Source organism: Chanos chanos, chromosome 14 (assembly GCF_902362185.1).
Source record: "Chanos chanos chromosome 14, fChaCha1.1, whole genome shotgun sequence".
Lineage (NCBI taxonomy): Eukaryota > Metazoa > Chordata > Actinopteri > Gonorynchiformes > Chanidae > Chanos > Chanos chanos.
The window spans coordinates 6395487-6406738 of record NC_044508.1 but is presented as its reverse complement, the minus strand read 5'-3'; the positions used below and the strand labels follow the sequence as shown (position 1 = coordinate 6406738).

At 40.3% G+C, this 11252-nt stretch overlaps 2 protein-coding genes across 4 annotated transcripts; both read left to right on the top strand.

Moving 5' to 3' along the window:
• Positions 1–1387: 1387 nt before the first annotated feature.
• On the top strand, positions 1388–4942 carry LOC115827356 (betaine--homocysteine S-methyltransferase 1). Its single transcript, XM_030791162.1, has 8 exons — positions 1388–1466; positions 2176–2308; positions 2721–2833; positions 3174–3365; positions 3471–3618; positions 3701–3883; positions 4141–4369; positions 4508–4942. Exons 1-8 carry the CDS (start codon positions 1449–1451, stop codon positions 4692–4694), a joined length of 1203 nt encoding a protein of 400 aa, XP_030647022.1. The 5' UTR covers positions 1388–1448; the 3' UTR covers positions 4695–4942.
• A 793-nt stretch (positions 4943–5735) lies between these two features.
• LOC115827611 (betaine--homocysteine S-methyltransferase 1-like) lies at positions 5736–11246 on the top strand. Of its 3 annotated transcripts, none has more exons than XM_030791500.1 (8): positions 5736–5822; positions 6893–7025; positions 7356–7468; positions 7626–7817; positions 8417–8564; positions 8873–9055; positions 9329–9557; positions 11043–11246. In XM_030791500.1, exons 1-8 carry the CDS (start codon positions 5814–5816, stop codon positions 11122–11124), a joined length of 1089 nt encoding a protein of 362 aa, XP_030647360.1. In that variant the 5' UTR covers positions 5736–5813; the 3' UTR covers positions 11125–11246. The 3 variants fall into 3 exon arrangements, with proteins under 3 accessions (XP_030647360.1, XP_030647359.1, XP_030647361.1); XM_030791499.1 differs by having other exon boundaries at positions 9329–9559; positions 11046–11246; XM_030791501.1 differs by lacking the exons at positions 5736–5822; positions 6893–7025 and having other exon boundaries at positions 7362–7468; positions 7625–7817; positions 9329–9559; positions 11046–11246.
• The last annotated feature ends 6 nt before the right edge of the window (positions 11247–11252 follow it).

Here is an 11252-nt window from a genome sequence, read left to right as displayed (position 1 = left end):
TCATTGCGTTTCAAGTCTAAAATCGATCTTGAAAAATATCCTTCACACTTAGAATGTCCACTGGCTTTAAATAAATAAATAAACTAAAACGTTTTGTTCAGTGGGTGAAACATCCTTCACTTTCATTTTAAGGAAATTCTTAGTGAGCCAGTGGAGCTCTGGCACACAAGTGTGTAAATGTTTCACTAGACACAAAAACATGAATGAGTGCAACAGAACTGACACCAATACGGGTCATATATGGTTACACATATGTCAAGAGGGTTAATGAGGTAAATGCTCTTGGTGCACATAACATAAGCAAGAGGGTAAGTGAGGTAAATGCTCTCTCTCATATGTTCATTTTGAATGTGGAACCCTCTCTGCTCCACAATACTAGTGTTCGCTTGTGCGAGCCAGTTACAGCCTCTGCCTTTCTGAAGTCAATGCCAAGAACAACAAATGTTGAAAAGCCCCGTTGTCTCTGTGCCGTGTGCAAACCTACAGCGTGGCACTTCTTTGTTGGAAGATACTCATTTCGGAATGTTGTTGATTTATGATATAAAAAGGTGTTATACGAGATAATGGAACGTGACTTAAGATGACACTTTTAGGTTAGGGAGATTAGATTACATGATTATATTCATAACCTTAGTCATGGGACAGCCTTTGACCTTTGGCACTGTTGATAAACAAAGAGTAACCAGCATGAAAATGCATACAAAACCGGTATGATCCAGCTGTGGGTGAGTCCCAAAAGCGGGTAAATTTGTCCAAGGACAAAGACACTATCAGGTGGTCAAAAGTTCTCTCCTCTATTCAAAATACAAAGAAAGAAGAAGAAAAGAATGTGTCAGATCAATCAGACCAGCACTTTGGTCATGCTAAAGAATCCCATTTAATTTCTACATATGTTTCTATTCAACATGTCTTCTTCTCTCAGACAACAAACAAACAAATAAACACACATATCTTCATGGCATTTATTAGAGGTTCATTTAAAATAGGTCACCTGGAGTGCAGATTTTATTTACATTGGCAAATTGAACAAGCATCCCATTTCTAATGATTAAAAAGGCTAATCTATTTTAGACCTCACTCATGTAAACTTTGGCAGGCTTTAATGTTGCTTTCTGTGTAAATCCTCCTGGTACACTTAATGCAACACAATTCTGAGGTTGATAAGGGACCCAACATTAGCTGTACACTGTTCTAAAGACGCTTACCTCCCTCTGAGGCAACAAGTGTTGTCTGCTCTGTTTCAGAGAGAACCAGTCTTGCTTACGTAATGTGACGGCCCAAATATCAATGTTCCAATCACCAAGGAGTTTGGGTCTGACATCAGACCCTCCCATCACTGAATTTAAAGAATATAAACAATAATGGTTTCTGTTCTTTACTCACCAATCACTGGCTAAGTGGGGTTTGCTGTTGCAAAGAGCTCTGAACTGCACCTGAACTTGGAAGAGATGGCACCAGGCAAGAAGGTATACGGCAGTACTTCTGTCTTTACAACACCGTTACAGTGATCTCTAAGCCATAATGGATAACAAGCAGATTTGTGCTGCTTAGCTGTCAGTATCAGTGGAGAATGGTGTGCTGTTAGCTTGTGTGCTGGCTGTAACTGACAAGAATGACTGCCCAAAGTATCATGATACTGAGCCGTTACATTTATATATGACATATTATATTATATTATATTATATTATATTATATTATATTATATTATATTATATTATATTATATTATCAGCAGAGTTAGGAGTGCCTTTTGTGGGAATATGTCAGATTATTATTTTTTTTTTCTCCTAAAATGTGTTGAAGAGGCCATGAGGGATTATTCAGGCAGAAAAACTAAGCAAAGTTTTTACAGTTGAAGCAGCATGTGGAGGTCATGTTTATCAGATGAGTCAAACAGTTGTATATGGAGTAAAACACATGAATGAGCAAGGGGTTTATCGCAACGTCCTCAGGTCGCAGTAGTGTAAACACACGCCGCAAGTTGCGCTCGCAAAAGTTCAGTCACAGTTGCAGGGTTTCACAGCCAGTTTAAAACGTCAAAAATCAACAGCCAAAGACGGGATCTTGAGCCCTGGAAAGTGTTCATTTAATCTACCTAGATTAGCAATCTCAGATTAAGATTATTTATCTTTTCAGATTAAACTCTGTTGAACCGAATTATTATGCCTATGTGTAGGGTATTCTGGAGCGTCTGAATGCGGGTGAAGTTGTCATCGGTGATGGAGGATTTGTGTTCGCTCTGGAGAAGAGAGGTTACGTGAAGGCTGGGCCATGGACTCCTGAGGCCACTGTCACTCATCCAGAGGCCGGTAAGAGTTGCTCACAGCAACTGTATGACTTTGTCACCTGGGTTCAGATTACATGCAAACTATGCTGTAACTTTATAACCCACGGAAAATCCCTGATAAGGAATGTTTTTCTGTTCCAAAAAAAAAAAGAAACATGGTTGTGTTTTATAGTCCATAAAACGGTTGAGGTCGCTGTAATGCTATTTTAATTGCATTTTGGGCAAGTTATTTTTTTTAATCGTGTGCTTTTTCTATGCACCATAAAATATTTTCACATTTGTAAATACATTTGCTGTCTGATTATGATAATAGTCAAGCCATTATAAATCTCTGGGAGATCAGACTGTTAATAGTTTATAAGGCTGCCTTTTTTGTTTTAGACAATGCAATGCAATGCAGCTCAGTAAATAAATGAGATTCAATTGGTTTTCAGTGCGTCAGCTGCACAGGGAGTTCCTGAGAGCAGGGGCTAATGTCATGCAAACCTTCACATTCTACGCCAGTGATGATAAACTGGAGAACAGAGGAAACAACCTGCGTCTCACTGTGAGTGTGTTAATGTTTAACTGGTCACACTGAACCTACGCTAGGTATAACAGATGGACACGTCATCACTACAGAAAAAACACCCATTGTTTTGGCACTCGTGACTGGCCCATAACACTTTTCACTTTTCAAAGAAAGATTTCTCTTTCTTTCTTTCTTTCTTTCTTTCTTTCTTTCTTTCTTTCTTTCTATCTTTCTTTCTTTCTTTCATTTGTTCATTCTTTCCTTTATTCGTCTGTTCTTTCTTTCTTTCTTTCTTTCTTTCTTTCTTTCTCTCTGGCAAAACTGCAGACTGATATGGCAACACCACACTGAATCTGATCCTTTTTCCCGTGTACAGGGACAACAGATCAATGAAGCTGCCTGTGACCTGGCCAGGGAGGTTGCCAATGAGGGTGATGCTTTGGTTGCTGGTGGAGTCTGTCAGACTCCCTCTTATCTCAGCTGCAAGAGTGAGGTGGAGGTGAAGGCCATCTTCAAGAAACAGATTGATGTGTTTGTTAAGAAAAATGTGGACTTCCTGATAGCTGAGGTAAAAAAAAAAAAAAAATCTACTACATCTGAAGCAAAACATCCCTAAGCCATACATTTCTCTCAAGACATCAAAAGAGTTCAAATGAAATCATGTGTTTTGTAGTACTTTGAACATGTTGAGGAAGCAGAATGGGCAGTACAGGTCCTGAAGACCACTGGAAAACCTATTGCTGCTTGCTTGTGTATTGGACCTGAAGGAGACCTAAATGGTGTCAGCCCTGGAGACTGTGCTGTCAAGCTGGTTAAGGCTGGTAGGTCCCCCGTCGACATATTTTCATTTCATTTCACTTCGTTTCACATCACCGCAGAGTGTACTGACCTGATGTTTCGTAGGTGCTCAGATCGTCGGAATCAACTGCCACTTTGATCCCATGACTTGCGTGGAGACCGTCAGGCTCATGAAGCAGGGTGTGGAACGTGCTGGGCTGAGGGCACACTACATGGTTCAGCCCCTGGCCTATCACACCCCAGACTGCAACCGCCAAGGCTTCATCGACCTCCCCGAGTTCCCGTTTGGTAGGACACGAGAAATATTTCTGATGTAAATTTGAATTCAGTGAGGATAGCCAACCTCCTGGAGACCTGGAGTGTTAGTAGGCATCTTTATGTTGCCTTTTAAAACTGTAATTGATAGAATTCCTGAGGACAGCCTGGACTGTTGAGTTTGATTTGTACTGGAAGAAAGTTGTACTGATGCTAAGCATTTCAAAGGGGAACATTGTCCAATCCCGGTTCTGATAAATGGTTAAATATTACTGGATCTTCTGATCTAGCTCTGGAGCCCAGAATTCTGACCAGATGGGACATGCACAAATATGCGAGAGAGGCCTACAATGTCGGCATACGCTTCATTGGAGGATGCTGTGGGTTTGAACCCTACCACATCCGTGCTGTGGCAGAAGAACTGGCCTCAGAGAGGGGTTTCTTACCTCCCGCCTCTGAGAAGCATGGTCTATGGGGTAGTGGATTGGAGATGCACACCAAACCCTGGGTCAGAGCAAGGTCAGAACCTGAAAACTGTAGTCTATATATGAGACATTTTCAGTTTGAGCAGAGTGTGCTGCTGTCTTGGGAACAAAAAGTCTAACATTTCATTGTTCTGTTTTGTTTTTTTGTTTTGTTTATTTTCCATACACAAAGGTCCCGACGTGAATATTGGGAGAAGATCAGACCGGCTTCTGGACGTCCTAAATGCCCTTCACTGTCTACACCCGAAAGTTGGGGGATCACCAAAGGTCACGCTGACCTCATTCAGCACAAGGAGGCCACCTCAGCGCAGGAGATCCAACACCTGCTGGAGATGCAACAAAAAGCAAGGACAAAGTAAAGGGAAACTTCTGAGGTTATGATCTTTGCTTTCCTCAAAGGCTTTAGATGAAAAAGAATGATGTATGTGGGTGAGTGAGTGAGCCAGTGATTGAGTGAGTCAGTGAATGGGTTGGGTGGGAATGGTGAGAAGACAGTCACTTCATCCAATCTTCCTGTTAGCACTTGTAAACAATACGTTTCTGTGATGCCGTGTTTCGCTCTGTATTATTTGAGTTTGGCAACAATAAACTGACCTTTGAGACTCAATTTTGCAACTGTGTTTTACTGAATAACATTCTACCCAACACTATAACTAAGACAGTCATCATTACATACTATGACAGTCATCGTTATATAAACGTTACGTTTTATGAACGTTATCTTGCCAATGGATGGATGATTTTTTTTCTTCCAAGGAAGAACCACTATTCCGAAGCCCTTTCCTCAAAAAAATAGAAGAAAAAATGCAATTAAGAATGAAAAATACTCAGACTTTAAGCAATGGATTAGATGCATTCATTTTTTAATGGTCTGGATCCTGTATTTTGGCTGTTGGATAGTGGCCTACTGCCCAGGGCTGCAAATTAACTTTTAACAGCATAGCTGGTACAACCCAAGGACACTGGGATTGATAATACCTGTTTTAGTCCAGATATAACCGCTTCATTTTATTTGTAATGGTCAATACTGCAGCCAAGCTCTCACATATATGACTACATGTCCCCATGTGAAATTTTCATATATTGTTTACATTGACCCATTTAGCTGTAGTGCTCACAGTTACCATTTTCTAGGTCAGAGGTCACGGATCTCTGAGGCAAACTTGAGATTAAATACCTTCTTCAAAAGTACATCAGCAGAAGACCCTGGTCACTGACTGATAAGCCGACAAGAGATATCAACAGTGGGGGTTTTTTTTTTGGAATGAGATGTATTGTCTTTATGAATAATTTCTCAGAGTTTAGGCACAGTCCTGGTTGGGGGAGGGGTGGGGTGGTTGTATACTTACAAAGTCCAGGGCACTAACTGAAAGGCTATAACACGCCCAGTGCCGCGTGTTTAGGATCTGTCTGAGTGAAGTTACATAAACGTCATACGTCTGCTTACACAGGGAAGCACTAAAACAAGAGACTAAACAATGAAGAAGGTAAGCAAAGATTTTTTTCATTTTTCAACATGCAGGTTTATTAGATCAGAAAGGTTTTGTTGTAATATTGCAAAATATTTGCAGTCCATATGAAAACATTACAGAATTTCATTGCGATATTTGAAGAATCAGTTCCAGTGAGAAAATCTGGGAATTCTGAGGCAGTTCTGCAAAGCCATCTCCACTGTAGATTTAACTTTGCTACACCTCTGTATTATGAAGTTGCTCTGTAATGGCCTGATTGTACTGGTAATGGCTGCACAATGGTATGGTGTAGTCTTCTGCCAGTAGGTGATTCATTTCAAATGGAGCTGCACATTGTAGAAGTCATTGTGCTACACTATGCATATGACAAACCAGAAATGGAATCCCATGAAACAACGAGATAACTGGCTGGCTATGTTTCTATAGCTGTCAGACAGGATGAAAGCTACACAGAATTAACTAGTTAGGATGATTGCACTTCACTTAGATCATTTTATACTATAATCCATAAATTAAGTCTGGGAGAAAGACAGCCTTCACCTGCTTAATACAAATCCCCTTCAGTTGCTACTGCAAAAGCTCTGTTCTCCTCTTGGCATACCAAAATGAGCAGCTACCCTTCCATCTCCTACACTTTGTGGGAAATTTATCTAGTCATTGTGGCCATCCTTCTTTGGGATAGCGAACAGACAGGCAGTCATTCCAAACCATTGTGATGACTCATTCCCTGTCATGGAGTTCCTCTTTTATTGTACTTGGCTCTTTGTCATGGCAGAAATAGTTTATCAAAGCTTTTTCAAGTTTTTTTCAAATCTATTGCTGACCCTGTCTTTTGATTTTAGAAAATTCAGACACTTGGTATCAGATGCAGAACAGCAACCTAGCCCAATTTCGCCATTTTTTTTTCTTGGAAAAAACATTCACATAAAACCTCCGTCTAGGTTACCTTATCCTCCAAGTTCAAACCATTTCCAGTCTCCCTTACACCCTTAAAACCGTTCCAGTCTTTCACTAATCTCAAAAAGCTGTTCATCTCAAAGGTGTTTCAAAAATGTTATCAGACTTGCTGCACTCCTGTTTTTAAGGGAATCCTAGAACGCTTGGATGCTGGTGAGGTGGTTATCGGTGATGGAGGTTACGTGTTGCAGCTCGAAAGGCGGGGTTACGTGAAAGCTGGCCACTTTACACCAGAGGCGGCCGTTGAGCATCCCGAGGCAGGTGGGTTAGACTATTTCCATTTCCATTTCCACTTATTCACTTAGCAGATGCTTTTATCCAAAGGGACAGGCAGTGTACAAACCAAGACTATCACTTCTAATTTCTGTTTTTCATTGGTTTGTGTAATTTTTCCTGTTTTGATCTCTGTCTGGAGTATTCCCCAGGGTTTAATGACTTACTTTGGGTGGAGAAGTGTAGTTAGTGATTATTACACCTCTGATCTCAGGTGCATGAACAAAAATGGATCTAGCATAATGAACAATGTAACTTATCTGCACAATTCACCCTCAATGGTTGATTTTTATTTTTGTTCCGTCTTTTGTTTTCCAGTGAGACAGCTTCACAGGGAATTCATGAGGGCTGGGGCTGATGTTCTGGAGACTTTTACCTTTTACTCCAGCGATGATAAACTGGAGTTAAGCGGCAATGTCACCAATATCACGGTAAAGGCTAGAGATATCTCTTATCACACTTTATGGCTGTATAAAAAACGCAACTCAAAAGCATAAAAAACAGAGGGTTTTTTTTTCTTTCAGAAAGTGATTTTGAGTTGAATCATGAGTCCACGTAAAACACATGCTTTGTTTGTAACTTTTCCAGGGGGAACAAATTAATGAAGCTGCCTGTAAATTGGCCAGGGAAGTGGCCAATGAGGGGAATGCGCTAGTTGCAGGTTCAGTGTCCCAAACTCCATGCTATCTGAAAAGTCGGAATGAGGAAGAGGTGAAGGCTATCTTCAAGAAGCAGCTGGATTTTTTCATGAAGAAGGATGTAGATTTCATGATCGCAGAGGTAATTACAGCTTTAACAAGTAGCATATTATACCAGAGTAAAGCAAAAGTCTTGTTTTAGCAGTATATATATATTTCTTATAATTGTTTCACATGAATGCCTAAAATTAAACTCAATCGCCCCTGAGTTATGCTGAGATATTTCTGCTTCTTTGAAGTACGTAGTGACCCATTTTGCGAACAAGTACCTGGCATCACTCAACTGATAAAAAATTCTGTTATGGTTACTTCCTGAAACAGCACAAAATGAAATTAATAAAATAGTTCATCAGTGATGGAGACTCAAGGGAAAAAAAAGTCTGACAGGAACACTCACGGAGAATTAAAAATGAGTTTAATATAATTACTAATGCTCAACTAACTGTTGGCTACATCCTCATCTAATTGATCAGTCTTCTGTGCAAGTCCATGGCCATACCCACATCATCAGCATGTTCACATGTCAAGCTAAGGGCCTGTTGCACAATCAGCTTTTTCGTTCTTGGGATCACTGAGTCATCTTTGATGTTTTGTATCTATCACTTTTCCTGACCTTTATTCATTGATGTAATGGCTATATTTCGTGTTTGTCCTCTGTGACCTCTCTGCGGTCCCTTACAGTACTTTGCACATGGTGAGGAAGCGGTGTGGGCGGTGCAGGTACTGAAGACTTCTGGGAAGCCTGTAGCCGCCACACTGTGCATCTCTCCAGAGGGCGACATGAATGGAGTCAGCCCTGGAGACTGTGCGGTCAGGCTGGTCAAAGCTGGTAATGTTTCTCTAATCATCAACCACACGCATAAGACAGACATGCCTTGGTTGATACTTCGATACTTTGATTTCTCAAAAAAAAAATTGGTATTTTTTATTAAACAGCAAAAAGTGAAGATAAATCATGCAACGTTTTTAAACGTTTGTTTCTGAAGTAACATTTTATCCCTAAAGATAAACCAGGTGCACAAATGGGAGAGCAGGGTGAAACTTTATGAGGCCTTTGCTTTTGTATAGCATTTCTTTCATTTGTTAGAAAATGTTCTGAAAGTAAACATTGTTTGTTTGCTGACATGTGCTGTCCAGGTGCACAGATTGTTGGCGTCAACTGCCACTTGGATCCTATGTGTTGTTTGAAAACGGTGAAACTAATGAAGAAGGCACTGGAAGACGCCCATCTGAAAGCCCATTTGATGATCCAGCCTTTGGGTTTCCATACGCCAGAGTGCAACCACAGGGGCTATATTAGCCTCCCAGAGTACCCATTTTGTAAGAAAAAAATTTAGATTTGTTTTGATTGTTTGTACAACCAAAGCCGGTGGAATTTCTTTGAAAGACTCAAATACTCGATTACTGGTGCACTCTATCAAGTCTCTGCACTTTAACTCGACACGTTAAATGAGATTTATAAAATGTTATCAATAAGGTCAAAAGATCTGACTGAGGATATTCAGAAAATAAAGTTAAACCTAGTTATTTAATGGTATATTATCATGCATTATTGATAACATTGTTTATTTTTGACTTGTTTCCTCTTTTCAGCACTGGAGAGTAGAGCGATGAACCGTTGGGACATGCAGAAATATGCCAGAGAGGCCTACAACGCCGGCATACGCTACATTGGAGGATGCTGTGGTTTTGAACCCTACCACATCCGAGCTTTGGCTGAAGAGTTGGCACCAGAGAGGGGTCTCTTACCTCCCGCCTCTCAGAAGCATGGTCTCTGGGGAAGTTCACTGGCAACGCAAACCAAACCCTGGGTTAAAGCACGGTGAGAATCTTACATTACCTCTCTCCTCCTCCTACATGTAGGATTTTATGGTTGGTTTTTTTTTTTTTCAATTCATCAATTCATTCTTTGGAGTCTTAAGACAAGGCAAACAAGCTTGTTGGGAGTACGCTGCTTATTGAGAAATGGTATCCTCAAGGACCTCCAAAGTAGTACTCTGAAATTTTTTACACAATGTCCCTCTCTATCTCTCACCAGTCACTGGGTGTTTGGCCTTGCTATAATGAGCCTGCCAAAACAACTGGCACTCTTGAATCTTGTGGGTGATACTGTTGGTGGCAGTAGGGTTGGATTCCATGTTGCTTGTCATGAATTTTAGCCTCGAATGATACCAGGCCAGCCGTGGAATGTAATTATTTGTTTCATTGTCACTGTGAGTCCTGCTCTTGGGAGGGAGGCACAACATGGAACAACAAAACAGATAATATAGTTTGTTGTGCAATGGAATTAATAGCTCACCAACACATGATTCTGATTCAACTGTAGGAGCTGAATGTTTGTTTGTTCAGGGGAATCGCAAGTTTTCCCAAAAATGAAGGGTGTTGGCATTCTGGGGGGAGGGGGTTAATTTGTACCTCTTTTTACCCTACAATCCTAAGCCCTACATGCTGACACACGCCTGAATTCTTTTTCAAGAAAGATGCAGACAGAGAACTCTCAGGTCTTATTAGTTATGTTACACAAATTCAAAGAAAACTATTTATATATCTGTACAGTAAATGAAAATGAATGAAAAGAACACTCACATTACTACATTCCAGAGGGCGTCACCACCCTTATCTTGGCTCATCTCCAACAACAAACCAAGTCTGTGAGTGGACATAGACCACGCTAGTGAAACAATATGAACTTTTTCCTTTCAGAGATGTTTTTTTTTTTTATATTGTGCCGCAAGTCCGGCTCTTAAGTGCCAGCAAGGCACCGTTATAACTCTGAAGCATCTTTGTCATCTCTGCTCAATTTAAAATGATCTGGATGAATTCAGCATGTCTTATGCACTATGCACTCTTATGCACTTATGCACTTCAGCATGTCTTATGCACTATGTCACAGACAGACTAACATCTGCTGCATTGTAGTTTTATGGTTGTCTGTCAGAAAAGCCATCAGAGAGAAAAACTCTGGGCCTCACAAAACATGTAACTGAAACATGTCTTAAATTGTCAGAACCGGCTTTACAACATACTTTCATAACTAGTGTGTCCATCGTAGGATACATTCTGCTTATTAGACATTTGATATTAAAACAAACAAAATTAAAAAAAAATCCTACTTTTGACCACATTATGGCTTGGATACTAAGATCAGCAACTCTGTTCTTCAAATAGTACCTCAGTTACTTTGAAATAACAAATAAACAGGCCAGATAGTGGTAGCACAGACTTTTATTTCATTTATATAAGCCTTTTAATCATTAACTGGAAATTGGAAGTGTTATATCCTAATCCTGTTTTCATGTCTGTGAAGGTCCACACGTGAATACTGGGAAAACCTTCGACCAGCATCTGGGCGACCCTTGTGCCCTTCGATGGCAACGCCTCAAGATTAACCACGGATACAGAAAACTCTGTCTTCGATAGTCTCTTATTCAGTGATCTGTCTCTTTCTATAAGATTAACCTATACCGAAACATTTTAGAGAAATTAAAAGATGATCTAACAACTGATCAAATCATAC